The sequence below is a fragment of the Simochromis diagramma genome, unplaced genomic scaffold (genome assembly GCF_900408965.1).
Source record: "Simochromis diagramma unplaced genomic scaffold, fSimDia1.1 OVJJ01000304.1, whole genome shotgun sequence".
Taxonomy (NCBI): Eukaryota; Metazoa; Chordata; class Actinopteri; order Cichliformes; family Cichlidae; genus Simochromis; species Simochromis diagramma.
The window spans coordinates 17,341,843-17,365,313 of NW_024387030.1; the positions used below are offsets into that span (position 1 = coordinate 17,341,843).

Consider the following 23,471-nt stretch of genomic DNA (forward strand, 5'->3'; position numbering starts at 1 on the left):
CTCATGTAGGATACAAGTCCATTGGCATCACATTGTATTAAAAACCCAGGTGACATGCTTTAAGCAAACCAGTGCTTAGAATCTTTTTTTCTTTTTGAGCTGTAGATAACAATATTAATCTCTCCAGACACCTGGATTATTACATGACAACATCTGCAAGCACTGATCTAATCATAACATCTAAATAGAAAACAAGACTGGGTTATTCTAAAACTCATTTTTGAACACTTGATCACAGGAAAAAAATGCATTTTGTTCAGTCCAAAGCTCTCAGATGCTTTGTTTTGTTTTTTTTAAACCTGACTTTACTAGCAATGCACCAGAACTGTGACATGGAACTGGAAGGGACTTTGATATGTAAACTGTGGGAGAGTCATATGTGAGACACACTCGGAATACAACATTTGGTATCTGTGGGATGAAAAAGAGCAAAAAGAGAAGTACAGGTCAGGGTAAACACACAAAATGATCATTCTCCACTTGACAAACGGTCATCATGATAAATAAATAATCCTAGATTTGAACAATAATAAGTTTTATATACTGCCATAATATATTCTAATATATTCATAATTTCATAAAGACTTTACTATATGATTTGGTTTGTGCTGTCTTTCTAAATAATTACACATAATATATACCCGTGGAATGTATTTTTTAAAATTCATCTGAGCACTTAAATTCCACCTTAAAAATTCGGTTTTCTAAGACCCGGCAGAAAGCTAGATGATGGCACACACACGCACACACAGACGCACACGCATACACACCTTAATGAATACTAACGTTTTTGGAATGACTTTGAATCAAAACATGTAAAGACGCACGTGTCCTACATAGATAAAAGGGAGGATCACAGCTAAAAGGTGTAGGAATGTGAAGGTTTTAACACTGCACAATGATTAAGGTAAAGATTTTCTTTACAGTGGCCTAAACGCGGTATTACTTTCATGTAAGTGGTCCATGGAAAAGATTTTCAATACTTAACACAGTGTACAGATGGCAAACCTCCCCGTATGGCAGTGTAAAAACACAATGTGAGTGCAAAGTGTCAAAAATAGATAATGTTCATACTGACATTGTGCCATTACACCTTTCTAATTAATACGCAATTTCCACTGGCAGCAGTTTTATTACTTGAGCAGTATTAGTGAATACTTGAAGCAGTTGCCCACAGGTTAAAACACAGATGTACACACTGCAGTAGGATATTGTAAAGTGTTACCATAGAAAAGTAAAAGGTGTGAATGGAGAAGATGGAGGTATATGGCACTGAACAATCTGAGAGGGTCAAACAGAAGTGAAACAGGGAGTTCTGGATGGTCCCGTTTTATGTTTCATTTTTTTTCCTCCTTCCTTTTTTTCGGTAGAATTTCCCCTTCAGAGAGATGCTGTCCGTTTAATGTTTGGAAAATATTTCCCACGACTCTCGTCCCTCTTCACATGACTTGCCACTTTTCCAGTGTTTCACCTAAAAGAATGTTCTTATCGGATACAAAAATCAAAACAGTCGATATATATTTCCTTTTTGCTTTCCATACAGTTTTGCATTGAAAAATATGTTTTTGTTAATTTTCTTTTTTTTCTTTTTTTTTTTGTTTAAATTCCAGATGTCTTTATGTGGATCCAGAGCTTATTCCATCTGTAGCTACATGTGTTGGGCATCCATTATGTCCAAGTATTTGGCCTCAATGATATGAGGGAGCACGTTGTTCCTAAACACAGAGCAGAGATAATTCATGTCAGTTGGTGCTTGTTAGAGCAGAAAGAAAACATAAGAAGAAAATAAACCCCAAAGCCTTTACAGTGTCTGATTTTACCAGATAAAACTGACCGCCTTCTTATCAGTGCTACCAGTGATCAAGAGCGCATTTCTACAGTGGCTAATTTACGAGTCCCCAAACTTTAAAAGATGCACTTTATGGTTTCAGGATATTATTATTTTATACACATTTACCTTCATGGTGATTAAGTGTCAACATTTGCACTATAAAATCAGACTGAAAAAAGAATGACTGAGAATTTTCCCTCTATATTCTTAACTCATTAATGTAGCCTGATTTTTATTACAATCCAGTTGGAAAAACAAAGTTGGAGGGAACCAAAACAAACAAGTGAAAAGGGGAATATTGAATTAGCTCGCACCCAGTAACCTGAAGCACAACTTTGCTGAATATCAATGCTGTGTCGTGTCTCAAGGATATGTGTACAGGGCAGCTGTTTGCTAATGTGACAATGTCATGTTTACAGCTTGCCACACTGCCCTGGAATACTTCTTCCCCCCACAAAAATGTACTAATGCAGGTTACCTCATGAAAAATGTATTTTTGTCAGTGTATTTATCCACTGTGATCATCTAATAAATAATTGAAACTTTGTTTTTTAAATTCAGGTACTTCCAGTAGGCTTGTATGCTGTGCTTTAGTTCTGCATCTGATCATTATGGTAAAAGCCTCCATACAGTGTGTTTCAAAGTTTTATCAGTCTGATCAATATTTGGGTATCGTTCAGTCAGACGTTGCAGTTTTTTTCCATTCCACATTAAATGTTAAAGTTTAAAAACAGAATAAAGATAATCCATCTTGTCTACTTTATTCCCCATAATAGCGCTTTTTAGAGAGATATGAAGATTTTTGAAAGAAAAAAAAGACAGCAGAAACCAGACTTCACTGTAATTTAAAGCTTTTTTCATCTAGAGGGCAGATTTAGGTCAGACACAGCTCTTGTTATTACCCGTGTGGTGCTGAATGTCACCCTGGTTTAAAGCACTCGAGAAAACAATTTTACGGGACAAAGTGGTCACAGTCGTACCTGATTGGGATTAGGAGGATCATGACCAGAGGGAAGATCATTTTCATGTACGGTATCGGGTACATGCCAAATGTACACAGCACCAGCAGCTGCATCATCTGCAGGAAGGTGAAGTAGTGGATCTTCCTCTGGGGCACTTTGCGGATGTAGTGGGTAGGTGGGTAAGACGTCTGCAGGAGGTGAGAGGATCAAGACAGATTAAAAACAATCTCCCCTGTGGCTCTTCTTCTTCACTGTCCTCAGGTCTCCTGCAAACTTAAAGGAATGACTAAGGGAAGTGGGCAACCCACACGCATTTAAGAAGTGCACTCTGGATTTTAAATCACAACGAACATTTAGCATTCATTCCTACAACGTACAATAACTGCATTTATAGTATCTCCTGTGTGACTGTATATCACAATAACATTGATTGTTGGTAGGACATGCAGTCCCAGTCGAGCTGCAGCAAAAACTAATTTAGCTCCACCAACTGATCTGGTGTCAGGTACTAATCTTATAACAAACAAAGAGCAAATAAATTAAAAAAAATGACAGGACAAATCTGCATCTTCTAAAGCTTGGTTGGTACCTGTACACTCAGTAAATTGGAATTATCTACAGGTGAGGACAGAAAATGTATTTATGTGAAAAAGAAAACAGACAAAGATCTGGATTTCATACGAAGCAAAAAAAATGTGGTCATTAAATTGAACAATGTTTATATGAGATTTTTGTAAGGTTTTGTTTTACTTTTATTTAATTAATACATTTATTTTATTTTCAGTTTAATCTTTGCATGATTGTATATGTACATGAGCATAAATGCTTCTACAACACTAAGATTTACACTTATGCAGGCTTTCTACACAGCGAAACCTGTAAATTTTGAGTCATTTCCTCATATCGTCATTAGGAGGCGCCAGTGTGTGACAATTCCAAGCGTAGGGAAAAATGGCAAGCCTTGTTTTACATCTTTACTGAGAGAGAAGGAAGGTTAAATCGGACACACAGGATAAAACACTCAAGACAAACAATCAGCATTCTCTTTTAGTATTGTTATTTGTTTGATACACTATACTAGAATAAAAATGTTAATTTATCAGCTTATCAGTCTTAATTCACTAAACACTACCCACCTCGTACTGTGAATATACGAGCACAAAAATTATATTTGCAAATACCATTTCACTCGTGTCTGGTCCTCCAGCACCGGGCACACAGTCAACCGTTTGATCTGCAGAGCCCTGCTATCGACATATGGACACGGACACACACATTTATTCAACTGTTACTTCCACCACACACTTTCTGACCTGCTCCTTCAGAAGGAGAGCCATTCGGTCGCACATCTGGTTTCCGTCGATGGAGGTGAGGGCGATGTAGAGGAAGAGGCCATAGAGGACAGGTTTGGGTATCCACTGCAGCGGGAGAGGCAACAGCAACACTGATATGCCAATGAAGATGTTGGCAGCCAGAGACGTCAGACGGGTCTCCTTAACCTGGACGATACTGAGGAAACGCACACAATAACATACAAATGAATGGTTACTGGAAAGCCCCCAAATGATTCATACAATGCAACAGACAATGCATTTTCTGGGATTTTGTTATCAGTATTGCAGCATATTTTTTCATTTGAAAAATCAGGAATTTTCCAGACCCACTTCTCAGAGTTTAAGGGGCCTGAGCAGTGGGGAAAAGACATGCTATATATTTTTTCCAATATCTCATTAACAGATCCTGTTATTTTTAAAACCACAAAAAGGATGAAGATTTCTGCTATTACTGATAACTCTCTTCTTACAGATTAAAAATATTAACCACTCTTTTTGAACAATAAAATAACAAAAATGATCAGGACTCATGAGTCACCTGTGTGGTAATAAGAACATCTCTTCATCCGCATCATGAACAAAAACAAGTTTAAATTAATAAAATACAAATAAGCTTTTTGCTAGAGTATAGTTGATTTAAAAATTTGCAGAGTTGTTTGGAAAAAGTAAGGAAAGCCCTAGGCTAATGACATCTACAAAAGCTAATTGAAGTCAGGCACCAGCAATCCTGCACTCCAATTAATGGAACATGATTGGAGGTGTCGGCTAGACTTAAAAAAAACAAAACGTGAGCATTTTGAATTTGCTATTTAAAAATGCATCTGCTTTGCAAAGTGAAATATGACAAAGATTACTTTTGATTTGTATAAAGCTGGAAAAGCTTTAAAGTATTTAGTATTAATCAATAAGAACCTGCACAATTATATACATTTTCTGAAGTTGAAAATGGACCTCACCATCATTTTAAGGAAACAATCAAAGCAACATGAGGGATTGCATCTGTGACCTTGGAATGACCTCATTTGGACTCTCAACCTGTGGAGCTGAAACCTCACATTTTTCTCGTTGTGTAATTTTTATTTATTTTACCTTGTGTTTATCTTATTCTTGAGTCTTTTTAATTTAATGTCACCTGTTCAGGACTAGTAAGCACCTCCTAATAAAGATGCAATAAAAATACTTTATGTAGTACACCTTCAAAAACACTGGAAATAACAGCTGTTCATAAACAGTCAGTGATACTAATATTCAAAATTTCCTAGGAAATTTCCAGACATATACACACTTTCAAAATTCCTGAAATGGCACACTTTTCTCCAGCTTATATCTCTAATTAAATCTTCTGAACTTATATAAGACTGTCCCCCCTAGTCTCCATTAATCATACTCAACTACTTTCTTAATCCCGAATATATGCAAACTGTAATTTTGCACATATCTGTGTGGCCAGAATGATGAACATAATCCTCTCATCTATTAAAAACTCCCTCACCTCTTCCACCCCGAGGGAAAATCTTTAGTTACATAGTAATCACGCAATCAGGGAAGAACAGGATACAGTAGCTCGGATACAACTCAAAATTACAGTCGCCACACGCTCTGAAGACGAGCTTTAATTAAGAATCTGATTAGCACTGGAAGTGAGAGGGTGGGTAACTCACGTCTCGTAGAGGTGCCCCCCCTCAACGCGCTGCTCCACAAAAGCCAGCTGGCGCACATGGAGGGTGGAGTGGGGAAAGGCGGCATGCATCCAGGGCAACCCCAGCACTGACATTAGGATGTTAATGAGCCCAGAGAGCATTAGGTCCCAGTGATATGCAGTACCCTTCAGCAATCTGAGGAGTAACGCAACCATTACAGTCAACAGCATAATGCAGCACAAAAACAGGTTAAAGCTGCCTCTAAAACCATAAAGGGACAAATTACATACAAATGTAAGAAAGTAACAGAGCACATTTACCATAAGTTCTATAAATAGGTTTAAAGGCACGCACAAGAAAACTGCCATACACAAATTTTTAGAAGTAAGTCCACGTGACAGTAGTCTGCCTGTACACTCTACAACTACTAGTACACTTCTGCTAAAACCAAAAAGGGCATCTTTCTCCTAAGGTCAGTGATGCCCTTCGACAAACCTCGCTCACGTTTCACTAACTTTTTCCCATTAAACATAAAAGAAAAAAAATCCTGTACATTTTTGTGGATTCGTTCTCTTTTCTTTTTTTACAGAATGAAAAGCACAAACAATATGTCACTGATGATGACATCATAAGCCGAGCATGACATTACAGTAATGTTACACAAAAACAAGGCTGCGACCTTTTTGATGCCACCAAACTTTTTTTTTTGCCCCTGTTAGTGAGGGATCACTGCAATGCATCATCTCTGAGGTGGTATGAGGGGGACTGTGTGTGTGTGTGTGTGTGTGTGTGTGTGTGTGTGTGTGTGTGTAGCCTAAAACTGTAAATATGCTGCCTGAAGGCAGACAGCAGCAGTGTTGTAAAGAAATATGAACACACTGATCACTAGTCGTGCCTCCTGCTCTGTGCCCTTGCATATGACATTGGCACCGCTGCATACTGTAAATTACAGTGCATAGGAAACTTTAGGTCATCAAACATAAATCTAAGTGAAAGAGGATTTTATTGGTGAAGAAGCCTTTAGCTTTATTTTCATTTATATCCACTCAACAACCATATATATAACTTTGTAAGCTGGGATCATGCTGAGAGCTTGTAAAGTCTTTATTCATTTTCAAAATGTTGTGTTAGTTTAAAAAATATGACGACTGATGGAATCAAATATCTGTGCGGGTGGGGGGGGGAAAAAGTTCAAATGCTTCAAAAAAGATGTAAAGCAAATAAAGGAATGGACCAGATAAAATAACACAAAGAACAAAGCTGCAGCAGAAATAGCTTCAGCTGTTTGGGACTCTTTTATTAATGACATATGAAGGAAGACATGAGGTATAAACAAAGTGAATTCTGTTTACCACTCTTTTTCATCTCACAATGAGTCCCATTTTTAGACATCTTTAATTCTTTTTCTGAATTTTGAGGACTAGTGGATATCTGCCCTTTGGGGAATTCTTCCATATTTAGAGCAGACATTTAGATCCAATTAATCTCTGTCCAACAAATGTACAAGCTAATGCCAGAAATTCCATCATTATATGTTTTCATTGTAGGGCTGCTAGATGGTTGATGGCTCTAAATTGGCCCATCCAATGCAAATTTAGAAGAACTGGGTAAAAGCTCACATTGTGTTTTGGCTCCGAGGCTTCTTTAGAGCTCTCTGACTGTGACAATTTGACTTTCACCCTCCCCAACAGACTGGAAAATATCCAGTTGAAGCAAATTCTAAAGTGGAGGAGTGGATCTCTAAAAGTCTGACAGCATTCCGAATGGTCACAGGAAGAGTGCTAAGCAAATACTAGAATCAACTCAACTTTCCCCTTGGTGTTGTTAAGCTATTTTCAGTGAAGAGAGTTTTGCAATCATATCTCTTAGATGTCCAACGTCTGCTCAGCATATAAGGATTTACCTGTTTTCTGGTGCGTTCGTCAGTGAAACGACGATGTTCTGGTCGATGAAGATAAGGAGGGCCAGGAGAAAGCCGAGTCCCATGGCGCTGACAACGTTCATGGGCGACAGCCGCTCAAATGGTGCCACGTTGAAGATGGGCCGGTTATGAACTTTAAACACTGGAACTGTTTCAAAGGAAGAAAACGAAACAAAAAAATAACAACCACGAGTTTAAGTTTATATTACAAAATGATGCCTTAAACCGCCATCATAACTCATATTTAACTTTAGCCTGGGACATGAGAAACATCTGCTTCCAACAAGATTCTTGTATGTGTGAATATACTGAAATTCATTAAGAATATTCTCAAGAAAAGAGCTGTGTAAAATTCATTAGCATTACTCCTATCTCATCACATTCAATCATTACAAACACGACTGTCTCTTAAACTCCTGTAATGACTCATGTTTTTTTCACACCAATAATCATAAGAGGCTGGATTTTTTTTCAAATGCTGAACATCTTTTTTGGCACACTCTCCTGTCAAAGGCGGTTGAATTAAGTGCAGTTGGTTAAATTTAGGAAGGAATGACAATACAATAATGGCTCTATTATCTTATGACTTATTGTCTCTGGAGGTAAAGCACTTATATTTAAATTCATTTGAGGGTTTGGCACTGATCTCTTTGTTTCTATGTCGACCTCTAGAGAACAGCTGCTGCCTTGGCAACAATGAATGGGGACACAAAATGATGCTAAACAATAGAGGATAAAAATTGAAAATCTCCAATGTGTTTTGGCCTGTGCCTTGATTGGGGAACATAAAAAGACAATAAAGGCGTTAAATAAGAGGGGCCTCGCAGTTAGAAAACATGTTTTGGAAATAAAAAGGTTATAAGTTTGGGAGTATCTTCAAGTAAGTTTAGGATATCTTCAAATTCCTTAAATGGAGCTCAAACAATACCACAGTATGTCACAAAGTAAGAGATTGAGCAATCACTTTACACTTAGGTTGCTTCAACAATTTTATTTCATAATTGTGTAAAAATGTTAAATGTCTATTCCTGACAAACAAGACACTCAAAAAAGCTCTCAAGAGTAAATTATTAAAATATATATTTATAGATGCATTCAAGAAACGATTTAATGTTTCAGTTATCTTCTATTAAAATGCCGTGACAGACTATAGAGATAAATAAAGTTTTCACAGGCCTTCATAGGAATTAAGAGGATAAGTAGTAGCATAGTGCTGCAAATCACATGCACTTGATTATTGATCATCCGCATGTGCGAGCTCCTCTCTAAAAGCACAAGTTTCGACAGTTTGCAGGTCTGGAGTATTCATGTGTTTGTTAACACAATGCAACAATCCTCCCAAGAGTGGCCGTCCCAGCAAATTCACCCCAAGGTCAGACTGCAAGACTGCAGAGATACTATTAAAAGCAAAGAGCTACACTGCAGACTCTTCAGGGCTCCATTAGCCATGTTAAATATTAAAGTTAATGACAGTACAATTAGAAAAATAATGAAACCTCTTATTTCTAAAAAGAGCATGGTAGCACAGGTTAAGAATAATGCACAGCGCCTGTTTTGGCAAAAACCACAACGTATCAGGACAAATACCTTCTACCAACTTTCTAGTATGGTGACAGAGTGCTGATGATTTGGGCTTGTTTTGCAGTCACTAGACCTGGGCAGTTTACAGTTACTGAGTCAACCATGAACTCTGTAGTGGACTGTATCCTTATGTTAAATATGAAGCTGTCTGTCTGCCGGCTAAAACTTGGCCAAACAGTCTCACTCGACAGGATGGTCATCTCAACAATACCAGCAAATCTACAACAGAAAAAGAAAAGAATCCTAGTATTTCAATGGTCCCTGACACAACCTGACTGAAACGCTATAGTGAGACTTGAAGGGGGTTGTTGCCATTGCACATTGTACTTTTTTGATGACAAATATAGGTTGTTTTCTCAGGCTTATATTATATTATATTATATTATTTTGGAGTGTGTATGTGATGTGTTGGTTGTCTGTTTGTTTGTTTGTACGGACATACTGCAAATCAATTTCCCGTTAGGGACAATAAAGTTACCAAAGTAAAGTTACCAAAGACGAGAGCTACCTACAAACCTCAATCAAGTGAAACAGCCCTAAAAAGAAGACTGAGCCAAAATTTCTCCACAACAGCGCGAGAGACTGACAAAGTCAAAGTAAACAATTACTTCAAGTTATTGCTGTTGAAGGTGGTTCTAAAAGCCAGTGAATCATGGGGTGTACTTATTTTTTCACAGAATTGCATTGAGTCCTGTGAACACTCACTTTATCACATGATTATGTAGTAATTTGAAATGGAATTTGTGTGGGCATTCAAGGTTCCTGAAAGAGAAGAGTTTTAAGAACATGAATCTCCCCTTACTAAAAAGAAAAAAAACATGTGCAAGGTTTAATAAATACACAATTACTGAGAAAAGAGAAAACTAATTAACCACTAACCAAGTATTAGGGACAGTTTCAAGTTTTATTTTGGGGTCTCTTTTGAATGAAGTGGACATTATATAACTGTCGAGCTATACCGCAAGTCTTCCACTAATCACACAGACAATTGATGGTTTAGTTCTTGACTACTTGCGGTAACATCCTTGACCAAGGCAATGAACCTCTATCGCTTTGCGTGTGTGAGAATTGCAAGATACGTTTTCCTCCACCTGTGTCAATGACTTGAATTTACTGGTACAGGCCAAAGTCACAACACCACCTCCAAAATAAAAGTGTTAGAAATAGGGTGAAAATAGTGCTGCCCGTGGTCACATGTTTCAAACATTTTTAGTTTTAAAACAGTTTTAAAGTAAGAAACACACTATATTATACTGCATAGTATTATTTATAATGAACATCTCAAATGCACTCTATAACTGCAATAAATCAATGATATTAACACTACCAAGCAATAAATGATACTGACGTTCAATGTCACTGAAAATGTAGGAGCCGATGAAGGAGAACATGAGCACTGAGATTGGCAGGGCACAGTCCGACAGCACCTCCCTCACTTTGGCATGCAGGAACGGACTTGAAGAGAGAGAGGGAGAAAGGAGAAGGGAGTGAGGAGGGAGAGACAAATAATAGAGGAATACAATTACTGTGGACAAGACAAGGACAATGGCTGCAATCCTGACACTGCTTAAGTACCTTGGTCCGCCTTTTACTTACACAATTGAATCGAGCTTTGAGGTTGATTTGATTACTGGGAGCAATCAGAAGTAGAATATTAATGCTTATTAAATCACAGGCTGGAACAGAAGCTTCGACTGAAAAGTGAGCTTTGTAAGAGCTGTCTGGAAAGTTCCTGTAAGCTCTGTCACTCCTGCAATCTTTAGAGTCAAGGCCCTACTCAGCGGTATTCATGCTAGCAGGCAGTGCTCCCATCCAAACACAATTTAAACTTCTCCAGTGATTTATGTTAAGACTGCTGCAGCACTGCAGTGCTGCACATACCTCCTTTTGAACTGGTAGAGAGTATAGCCCATCCATAATGTCCCGAGCATCAGCAGGAGGCAGAGGACAGGTCTCTCTCGACTGCACTGGATGAAGGATTCAGTAAGTGCAAACCCCGTGACCACCTCACTCCTGTTTCCCCCCAGCAGGTCTCCACCTTGAGGAAAGTCCCCTATGCTTCTGTTGGCCAGTGTTGGAGCGTGGTAGTACCTATGAAAGACTGAAATCACATTCACAGTGTTTAGCTATAAACAGTGTTGGAGTAACGAAATACATGTTCTGGGGTTACGTATTTAAAATACAAAATAAGTAACTGTATTCCATTACAGTTACCGCTTAAATTGGTGATAATTAGAATACAATTACTTTGTTGAAATAAATGTATTACACGGCTGTCTTTTCCTGTTTCATATTTTAGGCTATGCCCTCTCTATCCCCTCTCTAATTTTTGTAATACCACGCACTGCCGGAAACCCAAACAAAAGAGGCTCTAATGCAAGCGTCCTGTTAATGTTGGTGGTGTCAGTTACACAATGGACCCGGAGCCAGCACAACAGAGCCAGCAGTGCACGGGCAGGAATGCGTTTCTTACTTGGAAATTCCAACACCACTTCACATTTAAAGAACAAAAGGGATGGGCGAAATCTGACCGTGCAACGCAAACTGTTTATCAGCAACCATCTGGAAGTCAGTTTGTTTTTAAAAACAAACGTTAGCCTACTGCAACTACCTTGTTTTAGTTGTGGTAGCTACCTGGGTTATGTGCTACTTCAGTATCGTCGATGTACTATTGCTGTGTGATTTATTACTATTAATGAAGGCTGCATTACAATCTGGTAGCTAACAATGTTAGCTCGGTGGCGAGTAGCCTTCAGTAATAGTAATAAATCACACAGCAATAGTGCATTCATGTAGTTGTGAAGAGCATGACAATATATCAAGTAATCCAGAGTATTCAGAATACATTACTCACATTGAGTAACTTAACGGAATACGTTACAAGCTACATTTTGGGCATGTATTCTGTAATCTGTATTGGAATACATTTTAAAAGTAACCTTTGCAGCACTGGCTATAAAATGCATCGTTAGTGCCAACAGATTGCATGTGAACCATCAGAGATACAATGAACAGACAATAATAACAAGTATGCTGCCAAAGTCTGGTATAGTAAATGACGCAATATCACAGATCTCAAATGAAATCCAAAACTTACAGCTGACATATTTATAATCCTTTAAAAAAATATTGATTGGATTCCTATTAAACAGGAAAATCTTGAAATCTTTCAAGAAGCCTTGTATATAACCTAACCAAAGCTACAAAAAATGTCCATCAAGCTCAGGTTGCATTGTTCATGTTGCAGTCAACACAGAAACAAGTCTTTTAATAATGCTTAAATCTTTCATGAAGAGACACGTGAGAGTAACTGTCAGTACTGCTGGGGATAAAACTTTGAAAGCGAGATAAATCTCATCTGAGTTATGCCTCTACACTGAATGCCCATCAACCAGGCTGTAAAATACTCAAGGTGCTATTTTTCTTGTATGTTTGGGTGTTTGATGCCAGTGTTCTCTGTCCAACCACTAAATGAACCAGTAACCTTTGTGATAATCTAAACTAATCAAATTTAGCAGAATAGGCCGAGTCTGGATTAGGGGTGAAATGATGGGGAAACAGCACAGAATACATTATCTACACCTGCTTTAACAAACTCTGCCTAGATTGCTTAAATCAGTCTTTGCACCCATAAGGACTGCAGAATAAATAGCTCACCAACTGTAATGTGTGGCTAAAGGCTGGGATTTTAAACTCAGTGGAGATGGTTTTCCTGCCATTGTGACTTAGAATGAATGCACAACTTTGTCTCTATTAATTTCATAATGAGTGCAACATAATACCTTCTAACATCACTTTTGAGGAATAGTGTGCGAGATGACTAGGTCCCTCCACAGGTCTTTTCATCAAACAGGGATAAAGTTACAGGCTAGGCGAGGTTGTGCAGGTGACTAGATACAGCCCCAAACTGTATTCATTTGTGTTAGTGGAAAATATTTTGGAGGAACAGTGTCAGCAAAATAGCATAGGTTAATGTTATGGTAATGGCATATGAGCTCGGAGCGTATTTTACAAATGGCTTCTGAAAATTGAACTACTGCACTGGCAATCTACAAAACAGGAGAACACTGCATTCAAAATAAATTACATTCAGCTATCGTCATCTCATTTTTGTGAAATTAAATTGTGTAAAATATTTATGATATGGGACCATAAAAGCTGGGGTGGTATAATATAGCTGCAGATGGGGTTCAAAATCTGGACTGATTAATTTCTAAAGCCTCTCAACCTGCTGACCCACAACAGTAACAAATGACCTCGTATGGTATTTCTGTCTCCCTACTATTTTAAAAGGTAATATTTCTCAACTCTTGGCCAAACATATGCTTGTTTATCTAAATTTACTAATTGAGATCATATTATTATATTACCCGTGGTTCACTAGTAAGAGTCTAACACTCTTTTGGTCTTTTATGTTTTGCTGTCAGGGTATTAAATATAAGTCTTTAGCTGTTATTATGAAAGAATTCTATCTGGCCTCACTATCACAATAAACACAGTTTGTTTCTTGATAAGTATTCGATTTTAAGAGGTGCAGAGGACTGCAGAAGGAATATACAAACACTGGAAGAAACTATTTGACAGTTTTTAATTAAAAGGACTAAATGATTAGTTGAAGAGATCTTATGACTCTCAGCTGCCCACTTAAATGATAATCTCAAAATTCACTTACACATAATAATGTGTATGTATGTGGCAGTGAAGGCTTTTATCTTCTTTATCTTTCGGGGCTTAGAAATCACATCAGACACGAGCTTGCGGCAGATTCGACAGCAGGTGTGTTGAGTTAGCAGACTACTTGATTTGATTTTCACCACAGAAAGGCAACGGGTAAACAACTCACAGAAAAAAAAAAAAAAAGATATTTCTCGTGTGTGTCATGAACTTACTTTTGACTGTGCCTTTCACAGCATCAACCACAAAAGCAATGGAAATGAACAGGGCAATGACCTCCTCTGTTGACCTAAACACATTACACAATTAAGACCGTTGTAAGACAGTAAAAACTAATATAAATACATATAAATCAAAAGGACACCCATAATAAAAAAAAAAAAACACATAAGAAGGAAATGAAAATTAATGAATTAACAAACATATTTTCAGAATAAAGTGTGCATTACTGTTTTCTTATAATTGATACTTTTTTACAGTCTTGTGTTTTTAGGGTACATGAAAGGGTTTTCTTGTATTAGCTGCATTAGTCCAATTAGAGATCATAGGTGGCACAGCTGTGGTTACCAAGTTTCTTTGTTAACCCGGGTTTTCATAGAGAGCTCAAATAGAACGGCTGTTTGACGGCTTGTTTGAACCTCCTTCCATAGAAAATGCAGCGACTACTTCAGTCAAGAGGAACACGTCACAGAGCTCGACTATGACACAAACACGCATTGTCTAAAGGCAAGACAGGAATGTCGCAAACATTGTTAATGTTATAACATATAACCATATAATAGTTAAATATTTATTTCAACACAGAACGCACTCTCAGCATTGTCATTTAACCTTAAGGTTCCACATTAGAGCTTGTAAATACTTCAAATGGAAGCTCAGGAATACTCAGGAAGTCCATTTAAGTCTGACACTGACCAATAATGAAGAATAACCCTCCATGGAAATTACTTTAATCTCTGGCCAACATGAAGTTAATTTCACTGCCTATATAAGACACTCTGTGATAAATACATGTAATTCATTTTATAATCTCCATTAGCTGATATACTGGCAGTATGACACCAACTTTGCAATAAAATACAACTATAATGCATCACCAACTAAATGGATGCGGTTCCTAAGATAACACAGTAGCAGGATTTACAGGTCAGTATCATAAAACCAGCCGAACAGCAAATTGCTGCAAGTCCCATAACGAGAGTTGGCGCTGTTAGCCAAGTACCGAGTGGGAAGTGCATTACAGCTGGTAGGTGTTTGAATGCATGCTGGTCTGGCAGAATGTGAGTATAAATATATTTATTAATCAAAATTATGGACTCTTATGTATGGAAATTTCAATGCAAGATATTTCCCAATCTGTGAACCAAAACAAAACTAAAAACTGTGTTCCAAATTTACTCAAACTGTGTAACACATACTTTTTTCAAATTAACCAGAGTTGCACTGATTGCAATGTTATGCCACACATGCCCGTAGAGTAAATATAAACTACCTTTAAAATAAGTAAATGGAGCACATAGCAGTTAAAACTACTTAAAAATACTAGAATATAAAAATAATAATACATTTCAAACATTGATTGTGTGCGTTCTTTAAAAACATCCTGTTGTCCCAAAAAGTTTTCTGTTGTTACAAGACAATTTAAAACATTTTTCTATATGACAGAAAGCAACCAAAATAAAAGGAAACTCAAAGTGATTAAAAAAATTGGACTTTAAAAATTAAAGTACTCCAACATATAAAATCAGGAATATGAAGGACACCTTTTGAAGAGCTTCATGAGCAGACTGACATTGAAGATTCCTCCCAGGATGAGAAAGAGGCAGTTCCACAACCCAATGCAGGCGTAGAAAGCTGGGAAATCCAGGTTGTAGTCGTCACAGATTCCTCGGATCACTGTGTTCCAGTTGCACATGTGCACATGTAAACAGACAGACAAATAAACCACATATAATAAATACACATTATGAAACTAAGTAACACAATTGCTATGCTAATTTTGTGATAGTGAGAAAAAAATGTTACAAAAGAACTTCATTACAGATTTCTCTCCCAGCAAAGACTGACTTGTACACACACAAGTACAGACACATAAACAATGACTGGAAAAAAATTAAATTCATTCAAACATGAAAGGACAAAAAGAACTGTAATAGGTTTGTTAAAACCATAACAATTTTAGTTGTAATCTTGAGCAGATTTGTACGCAGATGAGTTACAGCTTTACAAACAAGCCATTGTTCTGCTCAGACAGGCTGCTGGAAATGTGCTATAATTATGCCCATGAGAATGCGCATAGCACAGTTCTAACCCATTTACTTCAAAGATCATCACACCACAAACCTAACAAACAGCCTTGGTATTAAAACTACATCTTGGCATCGGAGTTGCTGCTTTTCCTCATCATGGCCTGATACTGCAGCTTCCAGCCGTCAAGATCGTTTAAATTCCAACCAACAAAACATCGCTGTTGGGTAAAAACCATGTAACAGTTTATGCGCTGTCTCTCTCTGAACTGAACCTAAAGTTTACATGTTTGTGAATGCGATGAGTGACTCTCCTGACCCGCAGGCCCCTGGAACCAATCATTACATAACCACAGTGCGCAAAAAAAAAGTTCTGCTCCTCATTCTTGAAAAAAAGAAACAAGTTTTTGAAGATTTGTGCTTTTTGCTTGACTGCACCAGGAACACTCATTAAGGGCACATGTGTGAGCTAACAGCTTAATTACTCTAGTGGTACCGCTTTCTGGTAAAAGCAAGAGCAGATGAGGACACAAGAGTTTTTGGCTTGTGTTCGACATGGTTGGGTGCTTCTTTTTCTTGATTTTTGACGTAATCTTCTTAGTACTCCACCCACTCCCAGCCTTCCATTCAAACTGGCTGTCAGCAGAAACTGTGAAAAGATAAGTGCATCTTGATTGAGATGAGCTGAATGACAGCGGGGAAGCCTACCGCTGATGAAAATGGCGAGGGGAGCTGTGGTTAGAGGGATGACTAGAGGAGAGCCGGCAAACAACGAGTAGATGACCCCACCGATACTCTGGCCAATGATGGTCTTCCGAACATCTGGAGAGAGATGACACACAGAGAACACACAGCGTGAAGCTCTGATTAATGTGCATGAGTGACTGCTAGGGTTCCTTTGAAGCTGAAGTAAGTTACATATTAATTTTTCAGATAAGATACGTTAACTTTGGAAATAATATGTATATTTTTTCCTTTTCGTTTTTTAAACAAAACAGCTAACGTGATGCCTTTTCCACCCCCACCGAGTACATAATTATGTGAATATTTTCCAAAAAAAGAGGCTTCAATGTTTCACTGTTTTACTATGTGTATGGTCACCTGAAACTTGCAAGTACTTTTGAACAATCATCAGCTCACAACTACATGTCTTAAGCTCAGACTTAAAACAGAAAAAAAGTGAAGGTCAAACATACAAGAGAAAAATACTTAGTAAGGAAAGTGCTTACTCATATAGCACAATGAATAAAGGAGAATTACTACTAGATTTTGGCACTACTTACAGATACCAAACGTAGCCCTTTCTGGTCTTATCCAACAGTATTGTGCAACAGTCTTGAGCCACTACTCATTTGTTTAGATTTTTCTCTCAAGGAGCTAGAAATTCTTGTGATTTAAAAAAAAAAAAAAGTGGTCTTACAAATTGGCACCATTGAGTCTATTCTGTATTTCCCCATATGTCTGCATGTTTCGATAAATTACTCTAAGTTTTTCCAATTTTCCTAGCCAAATATAAAGAAATAAGACTTTTGCACACTAATGTGTTACTATTTAATCTCAGTGCATTCATTAGCCATGTTATCAGCTAGAAGGTAAAGAAAGTAGCTAAATCACATTTTTCTGAGCTAAAAACGTAAAAACTGGGTATTGTGAATTTTAAACAGGTGCTAATATTTGCTTATTACTTGTCAACTATGGAAATAAGGAACTGCTTTGTTTATTTTGAAATGTCCAGTAGTGGAAAGTTATAAAATTACATTTTTTAAAGTGATTGGCTGTTTATGTTCTCTAAATATTTTTGTACAAAAGGAAGATTATTTTCAGTTGAATTAATTTTATTTATTTAGCGCAAATTCACAACAGTCACCTCGTGGCATTTTACATTGTTGGGTAAATGCCCTAAAATACTAGACTTGCTAACCATGTCATAGGTCTGTTGTGGGTGTGTGTGTGTGTGTGTGGGCTGTTCATTGCTTTGTGTGTGTACTGAACTGTTTGACATTCTTTGTTAAAACTTCATTAAAATTATTTAAAAAAAAATGTGTACTGTGTTTCATAATACTGCCTCAAGGAATTGTTTATTATGTAAAAAAGTGTTTTAATGTGTGAAAATACCCCATATACATGAAATGGAGATTATCATATAGATATGATTCAAAACACTGCAGTATATTCTAATCTATGTAGTAAAATACTGTGGTCAGTGGTTTTGCACTGAGGTCTAGCAGGACAAGCACAGAGATGACAGAGACCAAAAGAAGATTATTGGTAACCTTCATTAATGCTGCTTCTGTGTTATAATGAACTCTAAATCCTGACAAAAACTCTTCTTTCTATTTTTAAACTTTTATTTTTCAACAGTTATTTTCTTAAACAATTGATAAAATAGCTGTTTTTACACCCAGCACTTGATACTGACATGGAAAAATTTGTAGGAGCTCAAGAATCCCAATCTGAGAAAAGCGTTCATGTTTCTAGATTTAAGTACATGTTCATACCGATCTCGCCACGTGTGCTCTCATCATTGAGGGAGCCGAAAGCAATGGCAGGGAGGAGGATGGCAATGTAGAGGAAGATGGCTGTGGTCATGTACTTCAGCAGGGTTTTATTACTGCCAACTATACCTGAGGGGAGACAAACACAAACACATGAGTCATGTTCACCTCATAATGGAGCGGAGGAGGCTCAACACTTTAATTTCAAAACGGCAAGAACATTAGCACAGTTCATCATTCAGTGCCTCTACATCTATAAACACCCAGTTCATACAGTAAAAATATTCTACGGAGGATTACGCTACCTGCTGCCCTTTTAAAATATGAGTCATTTGTTTTGGTTTCGTGTCATCCATCATTTTGCAAGAGCAGTTACCCAAATGATGGATAACTCATTTTGGAATAAAACACTTTAATTGGGCTCTAATGTGATCACAACAATTTTGGTCCTGTGACCTTCATCAGATAATCATTCTCTGATGACGCTCACAAGACAGAAATATCTTGATTTTGTTACTGCCCAGTCAATGTGTTTGGTTGGTGTGACACGAGGAAAGACTGAAAGAAAACAGCTGAAGAGGAAATGCTCCTAGAAAACTCTCTTTACTCTGTCGGCTTTTCTTTACAACAGACAACAATATTGAATTACACAGATTAATCTAAAATATTTCTACACAAGCTATTCTAGCAACTAATTAACTAACATTAAAAAAAACAAAACTCAACACTGAGTAAGATGTACATTTATTTGACTTGAGACACAAAAGCTCTTTCATGTTTGGCAGCAGTGTGACTTGAGTCGATAAAACCACCAGCTGGATGTGTTTGCAATGAGAATGTATAGTATGCGACGTGTGTGAAAGTCTCGTGTCTGATGACTGAATACTGGACATATGGAAACATATGAGAGCAGTAAGGCATCCGAGATTTTATGTCATTTTAGCAGGAGATGACCCTAGATGTGACACAGATGCAGCACAGATGTAACTGAGGCAAAGGGTGACAGACAAATGAGGAGCTGCCAGAAGTACCACAGTGTGCCATAACAAGCAAGATGATTCATTTTCACTACAAGTTCAGGTCCAGCCTACCATCTGTGAAGTCAGAGGGGTAGAAAGGCAGCCTGCGGCAAAAGTCCTCATAAATTCCCCGGCCAGCTTTGAAGAAATCTTTACACTGTGAAGATAAGACAAAAGATTGCTTTTTAAAAATGAGAAATAGTCTCACTGATGGAGTCCCACCTGCACCACCTTTCGTCAGGAGAATTACGTATCACACTGTAGAACAAGAGCAAAGGAATCAACGCTGTGATATAAAATGAAATAATGTTAAACAAACCAACATATGTTCCACATTATAGAAGAAAAAGCCACTCTATGGCTTGATGACGACACACTAGCGGCAGTATCTTCACGATGATGTGAGCTGGGATGTTTTCCAATGAGAACTGTACCTTTTTACAACTCAAAGTATCAGACACTTAGATGAAGATGCCTCTTATACAGACCACTCGAAGAAAGGAAGACAAAGAGTTTCCCTGCTGCAGAGTTTAAGTTCATTAGAGTTACCAGCTTTAGAAAGCAGCAATTAACAGCATCTCAGATTAGTGCCAGGAGTTCAAATAGCAGATACATCTCAGCATCAGCTGCTTAGAGGAAAACCTGCTGCACAGACGCCACTATTGAGGAAGAACAATGATAAGAATTTGGCTCAGTCAAGGAGCACAAGGAGTAGAAATCTTTTTTTTTTTTTCCCCCATCCTAGTCCGATTACGATGTCAACTAGGTGAATCTTTGGTATCTGACATTAAAGAAAAGATGGTGGCACAGGGGTCCAACGACTAAAGGGGTCAAACGACTAAAATCGGCCAACACACAACCCCAGGGAGATAGGGGTTGTGTGGCTGTTGATTTACAGGTCCAGGCTGGTTACCTAATGGCCAGATACTGTTTTTAATGAAGAAGCAAAACTGATGGAGTGACTTTTTCTCTGTCGAATCTGGATTTGGGTGCACAGTAAGATCACTGTATCACATGTAGGTCGTTCTGCCAGTATAATTTTCCCTGTCTATAGGAGGCATCGCCCCAAAGTAGCTGGAACTAAACGGAGATGAGCATTTCAATTAAACCCATAATCTTAAATTATGTCCCTCTTGATGCATATGGCTCTGTTTTGCTTTTAGGCATTTTGCTAATTTAGTCTGCCTTATCCACAGTGACCTTGAAGAGTAATAAAAGCCAGAGGCTGTATCCAGCTCTGAAACCTCGTTTTATTTTAAACACGCATTGCAGTGGACAATGACACATTTAGATTAAAAGTTGCACATTTGATGATTCAGCTAAGACGCTGGTGATTCCACTGGGGGGGATCTTTGAAAGATCATTTGAGTCATGACCATTAATGGCGTAGTTCTTAAAAATCATATAATCTAAAACATAGCAAGTAAAGCAGCATATTTGGATTTGGATGTACATTTAATGGGATCCCCGTGTCTCCAAAAATGACTGGGAAAGACAGAGAGACGACAGCATCAGTGACGGAGAGAAGACTCAGTATAATTTTACACAAGACAGGAAGAGAATGGTTATAAAGAGCCATGTGATTTAAAAGGAGACGTGAAGTGTTTCATTTTAAAAGATGAGCTTTCAGGTTACACCAGACAGGGAGTAAATGTGTAGCCCTGATTAAGCTTATTAAGCAAATTATCCAATTACCCAGTGTTTCATTTTCTTGTTGAACATAGTATTACGCAATGAAGTGGAACGGATGATGATGGGGGGTGGCTGAGTGGGAAAAGCTCCCAGGAAAATCATTCTGGCCTCATTTGTCATCCTAAAAAGTTTGGATGGTCTATGACAGATCAAAGGTATTTACATCACATGTAAACAACTTTTTTTCTCCAAGCTGGCTAGATTTAGCTACACATGCTTGCTCGACAATGACTGTTCATTCATTAAATCCCTATACATCATGGAATTATTTATTATTGCAAGGAACAATGTGTGTGTTTGTGTGTGTGTGTGTGGGGTGAGGGGGTTGCAATCACCAGCTTTTGGCTCAAGTTCGATAAACAAAAGTCTCAGAGAGGAATTACCGTCCACCTGTTTGCCATTCGTTCTGATGGAGTGAGCCAACAGAAAGGAAAAACATAAAAACACAGCAGCAATTTGACCTTTTTTCTTAAAGTACTGGAAAGTGGTTTGCTGTTGCGGGTGGTCCAGTGTCAATTTTGGATGTGGAACAAGGAGAAGGCGGACTGGCTGGCTTCTTTCCTGTAATTTTCTTTCTTATTTTATCATTTTCCGTTTCCTCTTTATTCCACCTGCTCCCCCTCCCCCATCACTTCTTTCCCTTTTCACTCCATCTGTCTTTCCCCATATAGCCCTCTGTCTCTGAGTGGCACTGAGCCTTTCAAGCCCTGGGATAAACACCTAACAAAATCCTTTGCTGTATAAAAAAAACAAACAAAAAAAACAAGGGGAAATGTCTAGGAGCTGTGGCATGCCAGTGGCAACATTAGGAAGAGATGTCGGTCCGTGGCATTGAGCAGAGCCCCTCTGGAGGTAGGTGGGTGTGTGTGTGTGTGTGTGTGTGTGTGTGTGTGTGTGTGTGTGTGTGTGTGTGTGTGTGTGTGTGTGTGCGCGCGCGCGCCGGCGAGCACATGTAACTAAGGCGTGGGGAGTTCTGACAGGACTGTGAGAGATGTAAGGTCATTTACCCACTGAGGAGGCCTGGCAGGAGTTGATGCTGATTGATTAGGGGGAGAGAAAAGATTGAAGAGTCAAGCCAGTCGAGCGAGGAGGAGAGGAGGAGTGAAGGGGGAGGAGGAAATGGTGCTGAAGGTTGACGAAGGGAGAGAAAGAAAGAAAGAAATATAAGAGAAATAAAAAAAATAAATAATTGTACTGTATGTGCGCAGTTCTCTGTTCTATACACAATCATAAGGATGTGAGATGATCAAGAAATAAGCGAAAGGTAAGGGGGGATGAGGCAAACGGAGGAAAGGAAGAAGACCTCAAATATAACATCATCACAAGTTCTAACCAATCACAGGCACCATTTCAGGGCACCAAGCACGACTCGTAATGCCTTCACATCACTTCAAAATGTGCGGAAACGTGTCTAATCACCAAGCACTGACACACACTCGCACACTCATAAATTTTCCTTGCTGACCTTGAGGGGTTTATGACTGCGAGGGTCAGTCTCCTCCTTCCCCAGAGCCGTTGGCTTCTGGTTGGCTGCCGTGAGCTGGTGCCTCTGGAACACCAACGCTTCCTTAAACTCCTCCTGCGTCTTTGTCTCCAGGAGCTTCTGCCTGAAGGAGATGTCGGAGAAGAGGGTGGCGAATGTGCGACCCAGCTCCATCGCAGTCTTGGTACTTTTCTACGAAAAAAAAAAAAAAGCAAAGCGATACAAAATTTAAATCACGAATACCTCCTACATTTCTTTGCCGATCATCCATTTGTTCTATACAGTTGTTTGTATACCGATCAATCACTACATGTGTAACTGCCTGTTTTAAAAAAAATATATAGGTAAATAGAAAGGCAAAGGTGGGCGAGGGGTGGGAGCATACTGTCTTTAACTAGGTTATTTTAAAACTGTGTTTGCGACATACCAAATATTAGAATTAATACCAGCTGCAGAGGTGTTATTGATATGTTTTTCTGTGACTCGGGGCCTGCACTGCAGATATACAAAACTTCAAAATCTCTTTTACAAAGGAGAGACTTTTTCATACTAAAGAAATACTTTTTAATTGCAAAACATATTTAAGTATTTAA

At 38.2% G+C, this 23,471-nt stretch overlaps 1 protein-coding gene across 5 annotated transcripts in view; it reads right to left on the bottom strand.

Annotated features, from left to right (window-relative positions):
* slc4a11 (solute carrier family 4 member 11) overlaps positions 1 to 23,471 on the bottom strand; it is a 105,472-nt gene continuing 82,001 nt past the window's right edge. For all 5 annotated transcript variants that reach the window (XM_040042319.1, XM_040042322.1, XM_040042321.1 and 2 more), the window contains 13 exons: positions 22,861 to 23,070; positions 19,776 to 19,860; positions 18,688 to 18,813; positions 16,898 to 17,011; positions 15,707 to 15,839; positions 14,159 to 14,232; positions 11,151 to 11,370; positions 10,618 to 10,724; positions 7,671 to 7,836; positions 5,789 to 5,962; positions 4,107 to 4,302; positions 2,812 to 2,981; positions 1 to 1,715 (listed from right to left, as the gene is read on the bottom strand). In XM_040042319.1, the coding sequence (XP_039898253.1) occupies positions 1,649 to 1,715; positions 2,812 to 2,981; positions 4,107 to 4,302; positions 5,789 to 5,962; positions 7,671 to 7,836; positions 10,618 to 10,724; positions 11,151 to 11,370; positions 14,159 to 14,232; positions 15,707 to 15,839; positions 16,898 to 17,011; positions 18,688 to 18,813; positions 19,776 to 19,860; positions 22,861 to 23,070 (1,842 nt within the window). In that variant the 3' untranslated portion in view covers positions 1 to 1,648. The remainder of the gene's footprint in view (positions 1,716 to 2,811; positions 2,982 to 4,106; positions 4,303 to 5,788; positions 5,963 to 7,670; positions 7,837 to 10,617; positions 10,725 to 11,150; positions 11,371 to 14,158; positions 14,233 to 15,706; positions 15,840 to 16,897; positions 17,012 to 18,687; positions 18,814 to 19,775; positions 19,861 to 22,860; positions 23,071 to 23,471) is intronic.